Source organism: Coregonus clupeaformis, chromosome 17 (assembly GCF_020615455.1).
Source record: "Coregonus clupeaformis isolate EN_2021a chromosome 17, ASM2061545v1, whole genome shotgun sequence".
Taxonomy (NCBI): Eukaryota; Metazoa; Chordata; class Actinopteri; order Salmoniformes; family Salmonidae; genus Coregonus; species Coregonus clupeaformis.
This window is the reverse complement of record NC_059208.1, coordinates 48,661,025-48,685,005: the sequence shown is the minus strand read 5'-3', so window position 1 is coordinate 48,685,005 and position 23,981 is coordinate 48,661,025. Positions and strand designations below refer to the sequence as shown.

The 23,981-nt window shown below is 44.0% G+C and overlaps 1 protein-coding gene across 1 annotated transcript; it reads left to right on the top strand.

Moving 5' to 3' along the window:
- Positions 1-11,559: 11,559 nt before the first annotated feature.
- Positions 11,560-22,526, top strand: LOC121586650 (chondroitin sulfate proteoglycan 5). The gene is made up of 5 exons (XM_041903544.2): positions 11,560-12,424; positions 15,403-16,180; positions 19,258-19,446; positions 20,013-20,088; positions 21,512-22,526. Exons 1-5 carry the CDS (start codon positions 12,352-12,354, stop codon positions 21,704-21,706), a joined length of 1,311 nt encoding a protein of 436 aa, XP_041759478.1. The 5' UTR covers positions 11,560-12,351; the 3' UTR covers positions 21,707-22,526.
- Positions 22,527-23,981: the final 1,455 nt, after the last annotated feature.

Genomic DNA, 23,981 nt, shown 5'->3' with positions numbered 1-23,981 from the left:
AAACTTCACACACTGGATTAGCCGGCTGAGGATGTGGCGGTTCTTGCTAATGTCGTAGTAAATATATTTGTTATAGTGAATATGGAATATGATATGTTGAGTAAAATGTTGTGCTAAGATCTATTTAGGTCAGGAGCTGGTTATAAGTTCTGTTCCTATCCAATAACAATGGACAAAAGGGTCCTATCTTGTCAGCCTTGTCAGCAGGTGGCCAAGGACAACACCCACGCCATAGGCCTCTCAGTTCTTCCAACTCACGAGTTCTTGCTCTGAGGACACACACACACACACACACAAACACACACACACACACATCATCACTGTTAAACACACACACACACACACACACACACACACACACATCATCACTGTTAAACACACACACACACACAAAAATCCCCTCTCTTAGGCTGAACATTTGAAGACAGAGAACCCGACTCAGAGCCAATGCAACAGTGACACTAGCCTGGAGGTGACCTCGCCCAACTCATCAGGACCAATCAGAAGATCAGAACTACTAGATTCAACCTACTTCATTTATTGCATAAAATGTCTGCACACAATGAAACATTGTCTTCAGATATCGAACGGGTCCGTGCACGCGATTCCAGATATCTTTACCTCTGAATAAACTGCCTTTATTATACCATATCCACCCTGTCCAAAGTCTCTACTTGGTCTCAGTTCTCCAGTAAACTTGTGATTATCAACACTAACCTCATCGTTGTGGCGGCGGACAGCTAGCCTGTATCCCTCATCCAGTTGAGTGGCAATGTTCCTCCCCAAAGCAGACCATCTCAAACAGCTATCCATGTGGGTCTTTGACAGCTCATGTTTCTTAATCTTTCCTGAAAGATGGTGCATGTCCGTTACACACCAGTCGCTGTCCAAGCGGTGCTGTCTGCCGTGCCGCCTTCAGGGTGAAAGAGTAAGCAGGGGGTAGCAGAAGACTGCATTAGCTACATCGCAGCCTGCTAGCCAGGTTTTTCGTTTCGTACTAATTTTTGGAAAATCCTCGGGTGTAGGACTTTCCGCCTTTAGTAGAAACCTGTTGAATTATTAAATTTGGTCTGGGAGGTCCTAATTGTTTCGTTGCCAATTTATCTTGATTTGTTCGCCGACAAAAAGTAACTTATTTCAAAGAGACAATCGACTTGCACTGAACGCTATAGCAATCTTACCAGTAGTACGTGAATTGATTGACGCTGCTACCCGCTCTTTTCTTAGTTACGTTCATGGTTACGTTACGTATGACGAAAGCGCGTAAGTGCAAGCCCTCAGAAACCCATAGAGATTGTATTGAAAGCTCTGATATTTGAAAAAAATAGATTTTACATGGGAGTCTATGACAGACTTCTGGGCGATTTTCAACCTGACTGAAATCGCCCCAAAAGGGGGGGGGGCCATTTGAAGCACGACTTTAGCCTGATTGGACATTTAGTGGCAGATCAGACCAGACGTCTAGATTACAACACTGATAACTACTGTTGCCGTGATATAATTGATTAGAAAAAAAATCCCTTCCTTTTCCCGTTTGGCAGTGCGTCGCCCATATCGCCCTATTGAACACACCGCCCCTGTGGACGACACTGGGCCAATTGTGCGCCGCACCATGGGTCTCCCCGTCGCGGCCGGCTACGACAGAGCCTAGAAATACTCAGGCAAAATGGTCTAAGCATTCTTAGTGTAGGTACTGCCAGATTAATCCGTCTCCGTGATATTTTAATTGTCTAATGTTTGATCTCCCACTTCAACATGTTGTGGCAGCAATATTTCTGGTCTTAGCAATTGGCCTGGCTGTCAACCTGCCCCGCAGTACGTCTATAATGTATTGATTTGTAGTTTGATCTCAAGAGTGCCAAAACTGTACAGTTTAGACCTGTTCTTGCTCTATTCTTTACCACATTCTGAAAAGTTAAACCTAATCTATAAGAATGTGCATATCTTGAGATTAACTACCTTATCATAACCATCAAACAAAGGGCCTATTAACTTTGTTTTATTCTTTTTTTATTCCACCTTTATTTAACCAGGTAAGCCAGTTCAGAACAAGTTCTCATTTACAACTGCGACCTGGCCAAGATAAAGCAAAGCAGTGCGATAAAAACAACAACACAGAGTTACATATGGGGTAAAAAAAAAATAAAGTCAAAAAATACAACAGAAAATATATATACAGTGTGTGCAAATGTAGCAAGTTATGGAGGTAAGGCAATAAATAGGCTATAGTGCAAAATAATTACAATTAGTATTAACACTGGAATGCTAGATGTGCAAGAGATTATGTGCAAATAGAGATACTGGGGTGCAAAAGAGCAAAATAAATAACAATATAGGGATGAGGTAGTTGGGTGGGCTAATTTCAGATGGGCTGTGTACAGGTGCAGTGATCGGTAAGGTGCTCTGACAACTGATGCTTAAAGTTAGTGAGGGGAGATAAGAGTCTCCAGCTTCAGAGATTTTTGCAATTCGTTCCAGTCATTGGCAGCAGAGAACTGGAAGGAATGGCGGCCAAAGGAGGTGTTGGCTTTGGGGATGACCAGTGAGATATACCTGCTGGAGCGCAGACTACGGGTGGGTGCTGCTATGGTGACCAATGAGCTAAGATAAGGCGGGGATTTGCCTAGCAGTGATTTATAGATGGCCTGGAGCCAGTGGGTTTGACGACGAACATGTTGTGAGGACCAGCCAACAAGAGCGTACAGGTCACAGTGGTGGGTAGTGTATGGGGCTTGTGACAAAACGGATGGCACTGTGATAGACTACATCCAATTTGCTGAGTAGAGTGTTGGAGGCTATTTTGTAAATGACATCGCCGAAGTCAATGATCAGTAGGATAGTCAGTTTTACGAGGGCATGTTTGGCAGCATGAGTGAAGGAGGCTTTGTTGCGAAATAGGAAGCCGATTCTAGATTTAACTTTGGATTGGAGATTCTTTATGTGAGTCTGGAAGGACTACTTTATCATAACCATCAAACTAAGGGCCTATTGTCACGCCCTGACATTGAGATCTCTAGTTGGGTTGATCAGGGTGTGAAATCTAATTTATATATTTCTATGTTGGCAGGGTGTGGTTCCCAATCAGAGGCAGCTGTCGGTCGTTGTCTCTGATTGGGGATCATACTTAGGCAGCCATGTTGGCTACCTTAGTTGTGGGATCTTGTTTCTGTTTGGCTTGTTTGATGTTTAGCCTCTTGAACTTCAAGTTCTGTTGGATTTTGCTATTTTGTCGGTGTTTATTAAAATAAACGCAAACATTTTGAAAAACCTGTTTTTGCTTTGTCATTATGGGGTTTTGTGTGTAGATTGATGAGAAAAAAACAAAAAGTTTAAATCAATTTTAGACAAGACTGTAACATAACAAAATCTGGAAAAAGCCAAGGGGTCTGAATACTTTCCGAATGCACTGTAAGCAGACAATGAAAGCTTTTACAGTATTCAATGATGACATTTCTCTAAATCATGCTACAGGCTACATGTGCACCACCAAGTCAGAACAGTAGGCTAAATTCTGAGTGGAAGAGGGACGAAATTCTTAGGGTGAGACACATGGGCTACTAACAGCTTACAGATACACTTATGATTACTTTCTTAGCTACAGGATACACATCTCTCTGGCATATTATGACCAGATCAAAATGTACTGGGGGGAGGGGCTGGTCCTACTCAAGGTATCATTTTAAAAAATGCACCCCCCTGCCCAATGTAAAAAAAAAATTTAACACCCTCCCCTCTCTTTGAATGAACTCTAAATAATGTTTACGACCACAAATAACAATAACTGTAGCAAACCTGTGTTTATAAACGTGGATATCGACTTTGCCACTTCAGCATGCTTTTGTGGCACAGTCGATGCCACGCAGGGCTATGGGCCAGAAGGTTGAGGATTCTCCTACCACCACAGACGAGCTCACTCTGCCTGCCTGTTTCATTACACTACGACCAGAGCCTGCTGCAGACAATGATCAACTAGGGGAAATCAGATTTTCAACATTTTGATGCCATATTTATAATTAAATAAAATATATGCCGAAAAATTTCCACCAACAGGTTTCTGTGCCAATTCACCACACAACAGATAGGCCAAGTAAAGCCCCCCCGGCGCTGGACCAATTGTCCGCCGCCCTATGGGACTCCCGATCACGGCCGGTTGTGACAAAGCCTGGGAACAAACCCGGGTCTGTAGTGACGCTGCGCTACTCGGGAGGCCCCTTAACAGATGTCTCTTTTGATTCATCAATTGGCCGCTGCACAGTCTGGATTGATTCATTCATTCATTTTATTTGTAAGTTTTAAAAATGCATACTGTATATACCCCCCCAAAAAATTAAGTGACCGGAATTGCACAATAAAGTCGGGGACTTATTTACATTGTGGTCCCTATTTTTTACATAAATACATATACAGTACAATTACATAGATACAGACACATTACAGAGATAGAGACGAAAAAATGCTCAGCCTCCAGAAGCGTATGAGGGGGGAGTTTAAGTACTTACAAGTTTATTCTTTAGATGTTTGGGGCTGCTGGTGAACCATGATGTGCAGGCATAATCAAAGTGACATTGGACTAGCGCACTTGTGAGAGTATTTAGGGTGTCTATAGCTAGGTTTCCTTCCAATTGGCGACAGATTTCATGTGAATATTCTAACATCTTCATAAAAACAATATGCCATTTCAGAGTTTTCTTTAAGAAAATGTGGCGCCGGACAACATGCCAGGGAAGATTTTAATTTACCGGATATTTGAGAAATGTTATGGACATCCATATGCATTCAATCCAACCTGGCGCAGCAAGCGCCATCAATAAACGAGGGATGTTGGCCAAATGAGCCAACTGTACGTGTCCTTAAAAGTAGCCTATAACGAAATACAAAACACTATTCCTTGTATTTCGATGTATATGCAAAACGTATAGCCTATTCTTTTGAGGGGCTACTTTCCTAAAACAATATTTGTCCACCTCATGGTTCAGCTGTCAGAGATTTGAGCACTAAACGTTTCAGGGCATTGCATGCAAAGGTCTATAGCAGGGGTGTCAAACGTACGGCCCGCGGGCCGGATCAGGCCCGCAAACGAGTTTAATCCGGCCCGCGAGATGATTTCGAAAATAAAAAAAATAAAAAATAAAAAAATAAAAAAAATAAAAAATATATTTTAAGTATAAAAATGCGCTGCAATTTTTCAATAAAATAAACTGCTGTTCCAATTGCGTCCACTGGATGGCGCAATAGCAATTGTGTTAAGCAAGCAAACTGTTTATACCGGGCAGAGCAAGTAGGTCAAGCACGTGCAGCCAATGAGCTACTTTGTTTTGCCCGCGATATTTATTACGGCTTCTACTTTTAACATTATGTGCTTTGGCACCCTCATTGCCCCAATATGTCTCTGTCAAAAAAGAGAAAAGTGGACGCAGAGTGCAGAGTGTTCCAAGAAAAATGGTAATCCTATTTATTCACGGAATTGAATGGGAAAGCTGTATGTTTGGTGTGTTCAGAGCATGTTGCAGTGCTGAAAGAATATAACCTTCGTCGCCACTATGTGAGTCTTCATGCCGACAAATATGACAACTTTCAAGGACAGCGGAGATGAGAGAAGGTGAATGAACTGTTGGCGGGTCTGAAGAAACAGCAGTCTGTGTTTACTCACAGCCGAGACATCAGTGACGCTGCAGTGAAAGCTAGCTACCTCATTGCTAATGAAATCGCAGTGGCTTCAAAACCATTTAGTGAGGGTGAATTTGTAAAAACATGCATGATGAAGGCAGCGGAGATTGTGTGCCCTGAAAGCGGCAGGCTTTTGCAAATATCAGCCTGACAAGAAACACAGTTGCAGACAGGATTTCCGATCTTTCAGTGGATTTGGACAGCCAGTTGAAGCAAAAAGTAAAGTCATTTATTGCGTTTTGGGTTGCAATTGATGAAAGCACGGACATTACAGATGTTGCACAACTGGCCATTTTCATCCGCGGAGTTGATGACACATTGACCGTCACCGAGGAGTTTGTGGAGTTGGTGCCGATGACAGATACAACGACAGCAGCTGATATTTTTACCGCACTCGTCGGGCGCGCTGGACAGGGTCAGAGTGGACTGGTCCCGCGCTGTCAGCCTGGCTACAGATGGTGCGCCCTCAATGATCGGGAAAAAAAGCAGGCGTTGTGACAAAGTTCAGAGAGAAAGTGCAATCTGCAAATGGAGGACGTGATTTTTTGACTTTTCACTGTATTTTGCACCAGGAGGCTTTGTGTTGCAAGTCATTAAAGATGGATAACGTCATGAAGGTGGTCATCCAAACTGTTAATTTCATCCGATCCAGAAGCCTGAATCACTGTCAGTTTGACAGCCTTCTCAGAGAGAAAGACCACATCTATGGCCTGCCATACCACACTGAGGTAAGATGGTTAAGCCGAGGTGCTGTGCTGAGGCGTTTCTTTGATTTACGAGAAGAAATTGAACAGTTCATGGAAGAAAAGGGCAAACCAGTGTTAGAATTTCATTCCGCAGAATGGATGCAGGACCTTGCATTTATGGTGGATGTTACAGAGCACCTGAATAACTTGAACAAACAGCTGCAAGGGCGCAACAAAGTTGTCACGCAGTATTATGACAGCATACGTTCTTTCAAGTTGAAGCTGTCATTGTGGGAGACGCAACTTGCCGGTGGTGATGCAGCTCACTTCCCCTGTCTGAAAAAATGTGCGCGACCCAACATGTGGCAGACATGAAGCGGTTCAAAGATAAAATAACGGGACTATTACGGGAGTTTGAGCAACGCTTTCAGATTTATGTTTATATGTTTTTATGTTGATGTGCTATTGTTTTTAATTGATTTTATTTTATTTGTATATTTAACCTATTCTTGACTCTGTGGTTCTTGCACTTGTTTGGGGAACAGGATTTCATTATTTTTATCTACATTTCTGCCTGAGAAATGACACCCTGATATAGTTCTGTGATCTGTGATATACTTCTGTGAATCACTGAGGCATTGTGTGTTTGTGTGTTCTTTGTCCTCAGAACTTTCAAATAACTTGAGGTGTTTTATGATTAATAGTGATGTTGTGCTTTTGGACACTGTCCTCAGGCTCCAGCTTTATGTTTATATGTTTTTATGTTGATGTGCTATTGTTTTTAATTGATTTTATTTTATTTGTATATTTAACCTATTCTTGACTCTGTGGTTCTTGCACTTGTTTGGGGAACAGGATTTCATTATTTTTATCTACATTTCTGCCTGAGAAATGACACCCTGATATAGTTCTGTGATCTGTGAAACAGTTCTGTTAATCACTGAGGCATTGTGTGTTTGTGTGTTCTTTTTCTTTAGAATTTTCAAATAAACTTGACGTGTTTTATGGTTAATAGTGATGTTGTGCTTGTACTATTTTGGACACACTGTCCTCAGGCTCCAGCTTTATGTTGTATGTTGATCGTATTAAAACAAAGAAAACAATCTGAAGTTGTTGTTTTTAAGTTATATATACCATGATTTTTCCGGTCCGGCCCACTTGGGAATAGATTTTCCTCCATGTGGCCCCTGAGCTAAAATGAGTTTGACACCCCTGTTCTAAAGCCATGACATCATTTTCTGGAATTTTCCAAGCTGTTGAAAGGCACAGTCAACTTAGTGTATGTAAACTTCTGACCCATTGAATTGTGATACAGTGAATTATAAGTGAAATAATCTGTCTGTAAACAATTGTTGTAAAAATTACTTGTGTCATGCACAAAGTAAATGTCCTAACCGACTTGCCAAAACTATAGTTTGTTAACAAGAAATTTGTGGAGTGGTTGAAAAACAAGTTTTAATGGCTCCAACCTAGGTGTATGTAAACTTCCGACTTCAACTGTATGTAGATATCTTTGTTAGAAAGAATACTACACTGAACAAAAATATAAACGCAACATGTAAAGTGTTGGTCCCATGTTTCATGAGCTGAAATAAAAGATCCAAGAAATGTTCTATACGCACAAAAAGCTTATTTCTCTCAAATTTGGTGCACACAAATTTGTTTACATCCCTGTTAGTGAGCATCCACCTGACAGGTGTGGCATATCAAGAAGCTGATTAAACCACATGATCATTACACAGGTGCACCTTGTGCTGGGGACAATAAAAGGCCACTCTAAAATGTGCAGTTTTGTCACACAACATAATGCCACAGATGTCTCAAGTTTTGAAGGAGTGTGCAATTGTCACGATGACTGCAGGAATGTCTACCTGAGCTGTTGCCAGATAAGTCAATGTTAATTTCTCTACCAATGTCATTTTAGAGAATTTGGCAGTATGTCTAACCAGCCTCAAAACCGCAGACCACGTGTAACCACGCCAGCCCAGGACCTCCACATCCGTCTTCTTCCCCTGCGGGATCGTCTGAGGGGAGTGGGGGAGGGGTGCTGAGAAGTATTTCTGTCTGTAATAAAACCCTTTTGTGGGGAAAAACTAATTCCCATTGGGTGGACCGGGCTCCCAAGTGGGTGGGCCTATGACCTCCCAGGCCCACCCATTGTTGCGCCCCTGCCCAGTCATGTGAAATCCATAGATTAGGGCCTAAAGGAATTATTTCAATTGACTGATTTCCTTATATGAACTGTAACTCAGTAAAATCTTTGAAATTGTTGCATGTTGCGTTTTATAATTTTGTTCAGTATAATTATCCAGCTGAAAATGAAAACTCTATCACAGGGTTAGGTTTTCAGAAGACTGAGGCGGGTTTTCCTCTTACTTTTTACCTGGGCTTTGCGCCTTTCATATTTATTTTGATCCTGACAAACTCCCCAGTCCCTGCTGGTGACAAGCATACCCATAACATGATGCTTCTGAAATATTAAGAAATATGAACAGAGCAAAGCCCATGTAAAAAGTTAGAGGAAAACTTGCCGCAGTCTTCTGAAAACCCTGGGTGACAATTTCCATGCAGAAAAATGTGACTTCAGTTTATAATGCCTTTAGATGTTTTTTAATGAATACCTATTTCTTTCATGTAGATGTGGCACTTGTATCAAAGTCTGCAACTCAGCTTCTCAACATGTTGGCCTATACAACCCAACTGTTGTATGTTTTTGGTATATGAAAATAATCATATCACCACATAATAACATGAGATATTACCGTTTTGTTTTATTGACAACTTTCCATTTTCTTAAAACAGTTAACGAAACATTAAAAACGATTGAAGTCTGTTGTGATGTCTGTATCCACCCAGCAGGGGGCGTGGTCACATCATGCCATCCTCTGGTGAGCCTCTTGTCCTGTAAGAGCAGAGACGGTGCCATCCTAGAACAGATAGGGAGCGTTACATTCCTCCACAACACTCCACTGTACTGGACACAGAAACTAGTACAAAAAAAAATCATACATACAAACAGGTACAGTATGATATAAACTAGAACGCTGTGGCTTACTGCTAGGGTCAGTTTTGTAGAAATAGACAACTGTATCCTGATATACACACACACACACACACACACAGAGTAAATAGATGTGGAGTGACTTACTGGCCGGGGCAGTTTTGTAGATTTAATAGCTAACTGTGACAGACGCTATTACCCCCAGTCCCAAGATACCAGTCATGGAGACTGTTGTTGTTCCAAGTGTAATGGCATATTGACCAATACTAAACGATACCAAGTTCCTGGGGAGAAATATTCATTAAACACACTTTCCATCAGTAAACTATCTGATCATTCACTAGATAACCAGAAAAGACTACAGTCTGCGATGGGTACATCCATTGTTGCACTTTTAAATGAATGATATATAGCAATTGATTCTAGAAGAACATAACATTTTACATTTTAGTCATTTAGCAGACACTCTTATCCATAACTTCTTTTTTTTTTTCATACTGGCCCCCCGTGGGAATCGAACCCACAACCCTGGCGTTGCAAGCGCCATGCTCTACCAACTGAGCTACACAGGGCCTTACAAACTTACAAAAGTCTCATGAGCTTAGTTGTACTGTTTTACACCCTCACAACCCAAAGCTTAGACTAGTTGTACTCCATTCAAAACATGGTTAACACGGTCCTTGCATCCATAGCTCTGTCTATGAACATGAGAGTGGTTACATTTCTCCACCCCATCCTTCTGCTCTTCAACAAAACAAGTGACAGGGCTGCATGCCTTTTGACCTAGCTGTGAATAAAGCCATTTCCCTGGTTAGGCTTTGTTGTCACATTTTCTGTTCCCTTCTAATAGTAACTGCAACTCAGAGTAGCAGCAAGCAAGTAGCAGAAAGAAGATATACTCAGGCTGTGAGAACTCTTAGAGTTTTTGATGATCTGACCCTCACGCAGTCAGAGCCATGGAGTTGTCTTAAAGTGGTGTTGGTTAGACTCTCCCAAGTACGCAATATGCAGCAATATAGCTTTGTGTGTATGACCCTTTATAGTGTGTTTAAATATGCACACACACACACACACACACACACACACACACACACACACACACACACACACACACACACACACACACACACACACACACACACACACCCACTAAAGTGTGCCATACTGAACATGCTGGTTTTCAGTAAGAGCCATCTCTCTCTCTCTCTCTCTCTCTCTCTCTATCTCTATCTATCTCTCTCTCTCTGTCTCCCTTTTTATCTAAAAAGTCTCTCTCTTTCTGTTTTAATGTTATTAGTGAATGTGTGCATGCATGTGGTGTGTGTGTGTGGGTGGGGGGTGGGGGGGGGTTCTGCTCTGTTTGGCAGTGAACACTCTCCCCACTACCCTCCCTCCTCTCTCTCCCTTCTCTCGCTCATCTCTCCATACTCTCTCCCGCTCTCTTTCTCCCACCTCTCTTACCAATTTCTCTCTCCCCCCTCTCCCTCCTCTCTCCCCCTTTTCTCACTCATCTCTCCATACTATATCTTCCCTCTTTCACCCCCTCTCTCTCCCCACCACTCTACTAGGGACATTAGGTGTGTGTGTGTTTGTGTGTGTGAATGTGTAGTGGAGATGGTTAAGTGAACCACGCTTGTGTGACAAGTAACCTTGCCTGAGACCTGAAACAGGGACTGGGGAGGGAAGTAGGGGGAAGGAAGGAGAGAGGTAAGGAGGGAGGAAGGGTAAAATATGGGGAAGGAAGGAAGGAAGGAGGGAGGTTAAAGGGGGAAGGAGGTGAGGAAAGCAGCTGCCGCTGTCTGGAACCCCAACCTCCAAAATCTCTAAGATGATTAAAGAGTCCCCCCATTTCAACCCCCTTCACCCCCTGTAACACACACACACAGATTACGGGAAAAATGGGGAGAAGAAAAATATAGAGAAAAAGGGGAGTGGTGTGAGGGAGAGGGAGAGACGGTAGTACAGTCAGTAGACTGACACATTGACACTGTTTTCCCCTCACACACGCGTCACACACACACCTTCACACACACAGTGTCACACACAGCGCGCATGCCACACAGCATCACAGTCACAAAGGCTTAACAGAGCGTCTGCCATCGCACACCGGGTGATTACAATCAGAATCCAGTCAGCACTGTCTCTCTGTGTGTCTCTCTGCATGTCTCTCTGTGTGTCTCTCTGTGTGTGTGTGTGTGTGTGTGTGTGTGTGTGTGTGTGTGTGTGTGTGTCGAGTGGAACCACACACAACAACCCTGTGTGTTCGTGTGTGTGTGCATAGCAAGTGTCAGGGTGATGGGAGCCACTAACAGAAAGAAACCCAGAGGAGCACTAAAGGAGTAGCAGACTAAATCACAGGGGGAGGAACAGACTAAACCAACAGAGAGAGGAACATACTAAATCACAGGGGGAGGAACAGACTAAACAAACAGAGAGAGTAACAGACTAAGTCACAGGGGGAGGAACAAACCAAACCAACACACAGAGGAACAGACTAAACCAACAGACAGAGGAACAGACTAAACCAACACACAGAGGAACAGACTAAACCAACAGACAGAGGAACAGACTAAACCAACAGACAGAGGAACAGACTAAACCAACACACAGAGGAACAGACTAAACCAACACACAGAGGAACAGACTAAACCAACACACAGAGGAACAAACTAAACCAACACACAGAGGAACAGACTAAACCAACACACAGAGGAACAGAACAACCCCAGACCACAGACAGAGCAGACATGTCTCACCGGCAACAGATCTGAACACAGAGAGGATTTATGCTTAGATTACCACTGCTACAAACACACTCACACATACTCATACACACACACTCTGACAGACACACACTCACACACTCCGCGTCTGAAGGAGTCTGTGCTGCTGAGTAACTGGGTCTGGTGTGTGTGTGTGTGTGTCAGGGTGCATCGGGGTGTGTACCAGTGTGTGTAGCGGGGTGTGTGTGTGTGTGTGTTTGTCGGAGGACGTGGTATGGCGCGCTGGGAGAGCTGGTCGTGGAGTTGGTCGTTAATGCTGTCTTTCCTCCTCTCTCTGTCTGCTCAAGGTAAGAACACTGCCGTGTGTTTGTCTGTGTGTGTCTGTGTGTGTGTGTTCACTATTTCACCTCAAACATCTGGAAATGTGGGCTCAACAGCGAGAGACAAAGAGAGAGAGAGAGAGAGAGAGAGAGAGAGAGAGAGAGAGAGAGAGAGAGAGAGTATAAAAAACTATCTTCAGCATGTAATTATTTTGTGTGTGTCACTGACTTTGGAATATAATATGGAATGAGTGTGTGTTTCTTCTGTATATTACTGCTAGTGAAGCTCTGATAGCTTCTTCATTGGTCATCACAGAGTGTAATCGATCAGCTGATAGCTTCTTTATTGATCACTGATGTTGTTTAACCAACGGGCAACTGCTGTCCCAGATCATAAACACACACACACACTGACACAAGCATGCACATGCGCACACTCTTGAATGCATGTGCACGTGTGTGCACAATCACAAATACAAACTTAGTTAGAGTTGATCAGACATTAGTGTAGAAGAGATAAGGAACTTGAATTGCATGATCTGTCTGTGTGTGTGTGTGTGTGTGTGTGTGTACTGCATATTGGAATGTGTGTGGACCCACCCTGTGAGGTCCATCTGCCCTGTGGCCCCAGAGAGCAACATTCTGTCACAATGTATCAATGTCAACACAAGCACACACACTCATATTATGTGTGTGTTGTGTGTGTGTGTGTGTGTGTGTGTGTGTTAGTGGCCAACCGGTATAGCTACCCATGATCCTGTGCTCTCCTGCCAGGAGAGGTTGCTGGGTCTGAGCTCTGACCAATCACAGCCAAGCTAACCTGGTTACCGTAGTCAGAGCCCTGTTTCTATGGCTACAGATCTGTTACTATGGTGACAAACTGTATGTTTAGTGGCATGTCCATACATTTCTCCTCTCCTCTCAGCTCCAACCCTCTCCTTTCCGCTCCTCTCCTGTGGTGTCCCTGTCAGTAGATTGCTGAGAGTATTTTGTACATGGTCAGTGTTTAACCTATAGCTGTAATCCTAATCTAATTTAATCTGTGGTCAGTAGAACATGTTAGAACATCACTGCTCCTAATCCACACAGCTTCTGCTTCACAGTAGAGAGAGAGAGAGAGAGGTCAAGTTTTCAATTAACTTTATTTGAGCACCTCACTGACACACAGCTTCTGCTTCACAGTATATAGAGAGAGAAAGAGAGAGAGAGCAGTTTTCAATTAATTTTAATTCCCACTAGCCTGGATTTTGAATGATCATGGCTGCGAAGTGAATAAGATCCATTGCAATGGTGTTGTCTGTGTCCTGTTTGTGTACAGTGCCTTGTAAAAGTATTCATCCCCCTTGGCGTTTTTCCTATTTTGTTGCATTACAACCTGTAATTTAAATGCATTTTTATTTGGATTTCATGTAATGGACATACACAAAATAGTCCAAATTGGTGAAAAATAACTTGTTTCAAAAAATTCTAAAAAATAAATAACGGAAAAGTGGTGCGTGCATATGTATTCACCCCCTTTGCTATGAAGCCCCTAAATAAGACCTGGTGCAACCAATTACCTTCAGAAGTCACATAATTACTTAAATAAAGTCCACCTGTGTGCAATCTAAGTCTCACATGATCTGTCACATGATCTCAGTATATATAGACCTGTTCTGAAAGGCCCCAGAGTCTGCAACACCACTAAACAAGGCGCACCACCAAGCAAGCGGCACCATGAAGACCAAGGAGCTCTCCAAACAGGTCAGGGACAAAGTTGTGGAGAAGTACAGATCAGGGTTGGGTTATACAAAAATATCTGAAACTTTGAACATCCCACGTAGCACCATTAAATCCATTATTAAAAAATTGAAAGAATATGGCACCACAACAAACCTGCCAAGAGAGGGCCGCCCACCAAAACTCACAGACCAGGCAATGAGGGCATTAATCAGAGAGGCAACAAAGAGACCAAAGATAACCCTGAAGGAGCTGCAAAGCTCCACAGCAGAGATTGGAGTATCTGTCCATAGGACCACTTTAAGCCATACACTCCACAGAGCTGGGCTTTATGAAAGAGTGGCCAGAAAAAAGCCATTGCTTAAAGAAAAAAATAAGCAAACACGTTTGGTGTTCGCCAAAAAGGCATGTGGGAGACTCCCCAAACATATGGAAGAAGGTACTCTGGTCAGATGAGATTAAAATTGAGCTTCTTGGCCATCAAGGAAAACGCTATGTCTGGCGCAAACCCAACACCTCTCATCACTCCGAGAACACCATCCATGGTGGTGGCAGCATCATGCTGTGGGGATGTTTTTCATCGGCAGGGACTGGGAAACTGGTCAGAATTGAAGGAATGATGGTTGGTGCTAAATACAGGGAAATTCTTGAGGGAATCCTGTTTCAGTCTTCCAGAGATTTGAGACTGGGACGGAGGTTCACCTTCCAGCAGGACAATGACCCTAAGCATACTGCTAAAGCAACACTCGAGTGGTTTAAGGGGAAACATTTAAATGTATTGGAATGGCCCAGCCAAAGCCCAGACCTCAATCCAATTGAGAATCTGTGGTATGACTTAAAGATTGCTGTACACCAGTGGAACCCATCCAACTTGAAGGAGCTGGAGCAGTTTTGCCTTGAAGAATGGGCAAAAATCCCAGTGGCTAGATGTGCCAAGCTTATAGAGACATACCCCAAGAGACTTGCAGTTGTAATTGCTGCAAAAGGTGGCTCTACAAAGTATTGACTTTGGGGGGGTGAATAGTTATGCACGCTCAAGTTTTCTGTATTTTTTTCTTATTTCTTGTGTGCTTCACACCAAAAAATATTTTGCGTCTTCAAAGTGGTAGGCATGTTGTGTAAATCAAATGATACAAACCCCCAAAAAATCAATTTTAATTCCAGGTTGTACGGCAACAAAATAGGAAAAATGCCAAGGGGGGTGAATACTTTCGCAAGCCATTGTATATGTGTGTGTTTGTGTGGGTGTGTCCTGATCTGTTTGTTGTTTCTGATTGACTTGACAGGAGAACTCTCATTGGCCACCGTCAGCAGGACGGAGGTCCAGCACAGCCAATCATCTTTCTCTGCTGTAGAAAGGGCGGTGCTTATCGGTGATGACTCAGCAGAGCTGATTGGCATAGGGTTAGGACTAGGGGCTGAACTTCCTCTCAGCGCCACCAAACGCAACCCCTCTCACAGAAGACACTCCCACCTGGACTTCACTGAAGAGGACGATCAGCCAATCAGAGAAGAGCTAACAGGCAGGGAATCTCAGGAACGCTCAGATGATATCATCAAGGTGGAGTTCCATAACCCCGACCGCCCCTTGACCCCTGACCTCTCGTCTGATTCTGATTGGCTGACCGCTGTAGCTCAGCCCCTGCAGCAGCGGGCGGGAGACCCCACAGCCTGGACTCTGTCAGATTTCTACGACTACCTGTCCCCCGACGCCGAACTCTCCACCATAGATACAACCCTTGACCCTGAGCCGACCCTGACCCCTCCGGCAGACATGGAGGATGAAAACCCATCGCTCACTGGCTCCCCTGTCCCCTATGTTACCCCTGACAATGACGACCCCCAGCAACCCTCTCAGTCTCAGCCCCCATCTCAGTCTCAATTCCCCTCTCAGTCTCAATCCCCACCTCCTCCTTCCCCTCCTCAGGGGTCAGATGGGTGTGGTCTGGGCTTTGTGAGGTCAGAGGTCGGGGATGAGTGTGTGTCTCAGTGTGATGCACAGCCTGACTTCTGCTACAATAGAGGAGTTTGTACCATCGCTACGGGAATAGGAGCATTCTGCAGGTAATTTTTCACAATCATCAGTGGAAAGAAATACAACAATTTACAGTACGCATGTGTATTAATTGGGGGTGTGGGTGGGGGCACGCTTAGTGGTTTGTACACTACAGAGCAATATACAGCTGGCGTCTTTCTAACAAAAGCCAGAATAGAGGACAGATAGACCATAGAATTAGAATTCTAGACACCCGACTGACACACATACACAAACATGCGGGGCCACAGGCCTTCTCAGCAGGGTCCTTGAAGGATTAGGAGTGTTTGGGGAGGCCGAGGAGGCCGAGGAGGGGGGGGCATCCATATGTCCTTACCCAACCTGAACCTCACCTTCTACATCAGTGGCGGCTCCTGAAAAAATTCTCAGGAGGGGCAATTTTTCTGATGATTTAGGTGACCTACACACATTTTTAAAAAGATATGTCCAGCAACAACATGAAGACAGGGGCAGCATATAAGTCAATACCAGAATCATTTATTGACTGATCTCAGGGAGTGCTCCTAATCTCAGCTTGTTACCTGTATAAAAGACACCTGTCCACAGAAGCAATCAATCAATCAGATTCCAAACTCTCCACCATGGCCAAGACCAAAGAGCTCTCCAAGGATGTCAGGGACAAGATTGGAGACCTACACAAGGCTGGAATAATAATAATAATAATAATAAGCCATTTAGCAGACGCTTTTATCCAAAGCGACTTACAGTCATGCGTGCATACATTTTTGTGTATGGGTGGTCCCGGGCAGTGGCGGCTCCTGAAAAAATTCTCAGGAGGGGCAATTTTTCTGATGATTTAGGTGACCTACACACATTTTTAAAAAGATATGTCCAGCAACAACATGAAGACAGGGGCAGCATATAAGTCAATACCAGAATCATTTATTGACTGATCTCAGGGAGTGCTCCTAATCTCAGCTTGTTACCTGTATAAAAGACACCTGTCCACAGAAGCAATCAATCAATCAGATTCCAAACTCTCCACCATGGCCAAGACCAAAGAGCTCTCCAAGGATGTCAGGGACAAGATTGGAGACCTACACAAGGCTGGAATAATAATAATAATAATAATAAGCCATTTAGCAGACGCTTTTATCCAAAGCGACTTACAGTCATGCGTGCATACATTTTTGTGTATGGGTGGTCCCGGGATCGAACCCACTACCTTGGCGTTACAAGCGCCGTGCTCTACCAGCTGAGCTACAGAAAGTGGATACTCATGGATGCGCATCGCAATTGTAAAATGTAAACACAATTGGAGACACCACGTCATTTTGGAGACATGTTATTGACAGTAAACTATTGTAGATGCGACTGCTAACTAAATAAAACATTTTAGCTGGCTAGCTAATCATCTTAGCTAAATGTGGGGCAAACAATTCAGTTATTTACCGTTAATTTGAGGGATTGGGGTGAAAGAAATCGAGTTACATAGTGATACTTTACGATATACTGTATTGACAATATCGCAATATAACCATATCCACCCTGTCCAAAGTCTCTACTTGGTCTCAGTTCTCCAGTAAACTTGTGATTATCAACACTAACCTCATCGTTGTGGCGGCGGACAGCTAGCCTGTATCCCTCATCCAGTTGAGTGGCAATGTTATTTTTTCGTTCGTACCATTTTTTTGGAAAATCCTCGGGTGTAGGACTTCCCCCTTTAGTAGAAACCTGTTGAATTATTAAATTTGGTCTGGGAGGTCCTAATTGTTTCGTTGCCAATTTATCTTCATTTGTTCGCCGACAAAAAGGAAATTCTTTCAAAGACACAATCGAGTTGCACTGAAGCCTAGCCATGTTGATAGTAGTAGTGAATTGATTGACGCTGCTACCCTCTCTTTTCTTAGTTACGTTCATGTGACGAAAGCGCGTAAGTGCAAGCCCACAGACACCCATTGAGATTGTATTGAAGGCTCTGAAATTTGAAAAAATAGATTTTACATGGGAGTCTATGACAGAAGTTCTGGGCGATTTTCAATCTGACTGAAATCGCCCCCAAAAGGGGGTGGAGCCATTTGAAGCACGACTTTAGCCTGATTCGACATTTAGTGGCAGTGTGGCACTGTGGCAGATCAGACGTATAGATTACAACACTGATAACTACTGTTGCCGTGATATAATTGATTAGAAAAAAAATCCCTTCCTTTTCCCGTTTGGCAGTGCGTCGCCCATATCGCCCTATTGAACAGGCCGTCCCTGTTCTACATGTCAAACACACAAACACACCCTCTCTGATCCAGTTGATCTTATTATAGGACTAGTCTGGGTTGATTCTCTCTTCATTACTGGACAGACTTCTGATCTAACCCAGGACAGACACACCTAGGGCCCTATAAAATCTGCGATGTAGAAAACAAGGACGGAATCACGGAATCCAGACATTAAAACAGAATTGAACAATATTCAACAATTTATTGAACTTAGTAGGAAATCAACTAAATGTATTGAAAATGTATTAATTTGCCCAAGTTTATAGTAAGACATGAACAGAATGCATCAGTGTTTAATATTTCCTGCAACTTTCTGAAGAGGCAACGAGAATTCCCCTTCTGTGTGTGTGTGGTGAGCGTGTCTACCACTTTGTGTAGCCGTTAACGATGATGCTAATGAAAAATCTAGTGGTAGATGGAAAGGCTTTCCCAAAAACCTTCTCAATTAAATGTTAACTACGAAGTAGCCTATGCTTACCTGGCAGAATGATATCATGATTATTTGCATCAATCCAGTGTGTATTTGTTTTGCAAACTACCATCTCACTACAAAAACACTGCTAATCAACAGCCTCATGCTAGGTGAGCATTGGAATTAAAGGGTAACTACACCCAGAAATAAAAAAATAATAATCAAAAACCTCAAAAGTGGTCTCCTGATGTGCTTTAAGCATTACTGAGGACTTAGAACATCAAACGTTGTTGTTTTTCTACAGTACTAGTAGCTGTACATCAACTCATAACTGTACATTGCTTTGTAACAACAATCGTCAGATAGTGAGGCAGTTTGTTTCAGAGACAAATACTTCCTGAATTCTGCTGCCTGTCTGTCTATTCTATGGTTAAAATATTCTCCCCCCCCCCCTCACTAGGTGTAATGTCCAGGACTATATGTGGAACAAGGGCTCTCGTTGCGATTGGGTGGTGACAGACTTCCAGGTACTTTGTGTGGTAGTGGGCGTGGCCTCTCTGACCCTCATCCTACTCATCATCATCATCGTCTTCTTCGCTAAGCGACTCCACCGCCTCAGGATTGAGAACAGGCGACTCCGCAAACGCAGGTCAGTGTAGAGAGAGAGAGAGAGAGAGAGAGAGAGAGAGAGAGAGAGAGAGAGAGAGAGAGAGAGAGAGAGAGAGAGAGAGAGAGAGAGAGAGAGAGAGAGAGAGAGAGAGAGAGAGAGAGAGAGAGAGAGAGAGAGAGAGAGAGTGAGTGAGTGAGTGAGTGAGTGAGTGAGTGAGTGAGTGAGTGAGTGAGTGAGAGAGTGTTATGGTGATAACTAGTGAGGAAAGGCCAGACATTGATGCAGCAGTAATAACTGTTCATCAGCTGAAAGTAGGACAGCCTGACAGTGCATGTGTGTGTGTATGTCTAAGATAGCATGATGACCTATATACAGTTGTTCAGCCCGAGGGTTTAACCTTTACAGTCAGAGAGAGAGAAAGGGGGAGAGAGCGTGAGAGGCCTTATTTATTAAATGATCATGGAGATGGACTCATGTTTGACAGTATAAAAGGCTGTGTACACGCCACGTTTATCACATCAATGAAAACCCATCTCTTCCCCTAACCCTCTTTCCCCCACACCTCTCTCTTATTCCTCTCTCCTCTCCTCCTTCCCTCGCTCCAGTCTATACCGTCCACACAGCGAGATGCAGACGGATGGCTTCTCTGTTTCCACGGCGCAAGACAGTTCCCATGCCAACGTAAGGAAGCTGTGTGACTCCCCCCCGCCCCCCCCTCAACCCCACGCTCACAATCTGGCTTACTATGACAACATTATCTGTCAGGTAACTAACTCCTGACCTATAACCCCTGACCGCTAACCTTTGACTGACCCTAAACTTAAGCCCAAACCCTGGCTAGCTGTATGTCAGTCTGTCTCAGTCCATTAGTCTGTCTGTCTGTAGAATGAGTCTGTCAGACATGCACGCATGCACACACACACACACACACACACACACACACACACACACACACACACACACACACACACACACACACACACACACACACACACACACACACACACACTGTTCCCCTTTAAGATGTGGTTTCCACCTGCAGAAAGCGAAGAGCAGCTACGTCTGGGAGTATAAGCCTAGACACCCTTACCGTCAGGTAAGCAGAACCACAACAATGGCCAGTTTCCCCAGCTGGATAGGCTTTAACCTTACCAAGCAGGAAACTGAACCCTGTACGTAACCCAGCTAACCTCCAGTTCAGCTGGGCAACCATTACGGGCCACAGTGCTTCTTCCTCTCCTCTGTGGTTACTAGGGGTAAGGCAGCCATTATGGGCCACAGTGCTTCTTCATCTCCTCTGTGGTTCCTAGGGGTAGGGCAGCCATTACGGGCCACAGTGCTTCTTCCTCTCCCCCTGTGGATAAGGGTAGGGCAGCCATTTTGTCTTCTAGGCTTTTCCTCCTCATCCTTGTTTCCGACTAGCAGCATTAGGGTTAGTCATGTTGGTCCCTTTGCTTCAGTCACACAGCAGCCTCCCCATCTCCAGCTCCATATAACAAACCAACATTGATTTAAACAGGGTAAATTGGCTTTGGCAGAAAGGGGGGCACCCAACACATTTGTAGGGTTATTGATTTAAATTTGAATTTAGAGCGAACCCAAATGAACTCCCCTGACACACAGGCACATGCACACATTCACGCACACATGTACAAGCATACACAAGTACACGCATGCATGCATACACTCACACACACACAAACACACACACATACACTTTCTAACTCGTAATGAATGGCTGGTCGATGCTAGCTGATCCAGTTACTGTACTGTCCTCACGACCTTCATATGTCTGCCATCAGACAATCAATGTATGTGTATGTAACGTATGTGTCAATCTGTGTGTGTATGACATACGTGTATGTAGTACAGGAGGTTGGTGGCACCTTAATTGGGGAGGACCGACTTGTGGTAATGGCTGGAACGGAATTAGTGGAATGGTATCAAATACATTTAAACACATGGCTCCGTTCCAGCCATTATTATGAGCCGTCCTCCCCTCAGCAGCATCCACTGGATGTAACGTATGTGTGTGTATGCATGTGTGTCTAACGAATGTGTGTGTGTGTGTAACGTGGGTTTGTCTGTGTGTGTTGTTCCACAGGATGACCCTCAGAAAATGGAGGAGCCTGTGAAGTCTCAATTCACTCAAGGGGAGGAGTCTATGAACATCGGCAACTCTCATTCGCCGAAACATGTTAACAACTGCCCCGCCCTCTCCTCTGACCACACCCCTAACGCAGACCAGGAGGTAAATAGCGAGGAGGCAAACTCCTCCCCCTCCAACAACATATACTAAATCATTCACATAAGGGGCACCATAATACTGCATAAATATACTATACTATACTATAGCTGGGTTCCTGTTGAGGCCCTTGACTCCACTAGGAGATAAAAGGATTAAACACAACTATACTACGGTATACTATACTGTACTGTATTATACTATACTGTACTATACTATACCCTGTACATAACATGTTACACCACTACTGACCACATGGGGGCGATGCTGCCTCTTCCTTGCGACGTCCAGCTGCATCACTAGCAATCCTGGACTAAACTGTTTCTGGCTGGACAAACTCTCCTCTCCCACAATGCCCTGCTCTCGTCTCTGACCTTAGAACTCTGACCATTTTAATGCTGTCCTCCCTTCTCCTACTGTCCGCCTTAAGTCTGCGTAAAAAATAACACCCTATTCCCTTTATAGTGCACTACTTTTGGCCAGAGCTCTGGTCAAAGGTAGTGCACCATGTTGGGAATAGGGTGCCATTTCAGATCTTTACCCTTCTTTTTTTGTCTGCATGCATTGCTGTTTTCTACTAAAACAGTTATTTATGGAAAATCATTATAAACAAGATTAACTAGAAATACAAGAAAAACTGTTGAGAAATTACAAGACAAATAGTTGAGATACTTTGATGTTTGATATAATCCAGTGAATATGTATAGGTCTCATGTAAAGTTGATGTGTTGCCTGGCTTGCTAGTATTGATATATTTATGGTTTCTATTGATGTGGGTTAAAACACTTTGATGAACTTAAACTGTTTTTTTGGAGAACACATCATAATAGCATCAGAACCAGGGTTATTGAAATAAAAACTTTGTAACTTTAAATTAGCTGGTCCCTGTGTGTTCCTGGAATGGCCCTACCCCTCTACCTTTATTGTTCTCTCTCTCTCTCTCTCTCTCTCTCTCTCTCTCTCTCTCTCTCTCTCTCTCTCTCTCTCTCTCTCTCTCTCTCTCTACCTTTCGCTCTCTCACTCTACCTTTCTCCCTCCCTCCCCCTCCCTCCCTCCCTCCCTCCCTCCCTCCCTCCCTCCCTCCCTCCCTCCCTCCCTCCCCCCTCTCTCTCTCTCTCTCTCTCTCTCTCTCTCACTCTCTCTGTTTCTCTCTCTCTTAGCTTTCCGTGGCTGATTGTGCATGGCTTTATTAACACTTTAATAAACACACACACACACACACACACACACCTAACAGTGCAGTGGAGATGAACAAACAGCCTTATTACACTCTCTCTCTCTCTCTCTCTCTCTCTCTATCCTCTCTTATTTTGTATCTATCCTTTCTCTATCGTAAATCAATCATCTCACAGGTGATTGGTGGCACCTTAATTGGGGAGGACGGGCTCATGGTAATGGCTGGAGTGGAATCAGTGGAATGGTATCAAATACATCAAACACATGGTGTGATGCCATTCCATTCGCTCCATTCCAGCCATTATTATGAGCTGTCCTCCCCTCAGCAGCCTCCACTGAATCAGTTCTCTCACACACATGCACACCTGTTCTCTTTCTTAACCCTCGTTCTCCATTTCTCCTTTCTTCATTCCCTCTATCTCAACCATCTCTCTCTTTATCTTTCCCACTTACCCTGTCTATCCAACTTATTTCTATCCTCTCTATTCTATAAATGTCTATCCTCCTCTGACTCTCAACCCTGTATATTTTTATAGCAGGATGGAGTCACCATCGGTCTTCAGTTGCTCCTCCCTAAAGAGGCTAAGCTCCACCCCGAGGCCAGCCCCCCTCTGCACTACAACGTCTTCCTCTACAAGAAGGAGACCGGTCCCTCTACTACTACCAGTAATACTACCACCACTAACTACACCAACCACAACATGGCGGCAGCTAGGAACAACTCTGACCCTAACATACTGCCCAATAGTAACTCCAATAAGACCTCCTGGAACTATACCAATAAGTCTAACCCTAACATTAACTATAACCCCATTAAAGACTCACAGGTCTCTCAGAATCACGTTACTCCTCATCATGACTCTCACACCTCCCCCACATCCCCCCATCGCCACCCCCATGGGGGGCATCACAGTTTCACCTCTCCTCAGAGAGTGCCTGTCTCCCCTCATCATGCATCACCCAATTACCACTCCTCCCCCTCCTCACCCCATCATAGCCCCTCCCATTATCCTTCCACCCACCACCATAGTGCTGCCTCCCCTTCCTCACCCCATCACCAGCCCTCCTCCCCCCCGCTTCGTACACCCAGGGGTCGTTCCAGAGCCCCCCACTCGGACAAACCTCACTCCCAAGTCCCTCTACATCCCTCCCC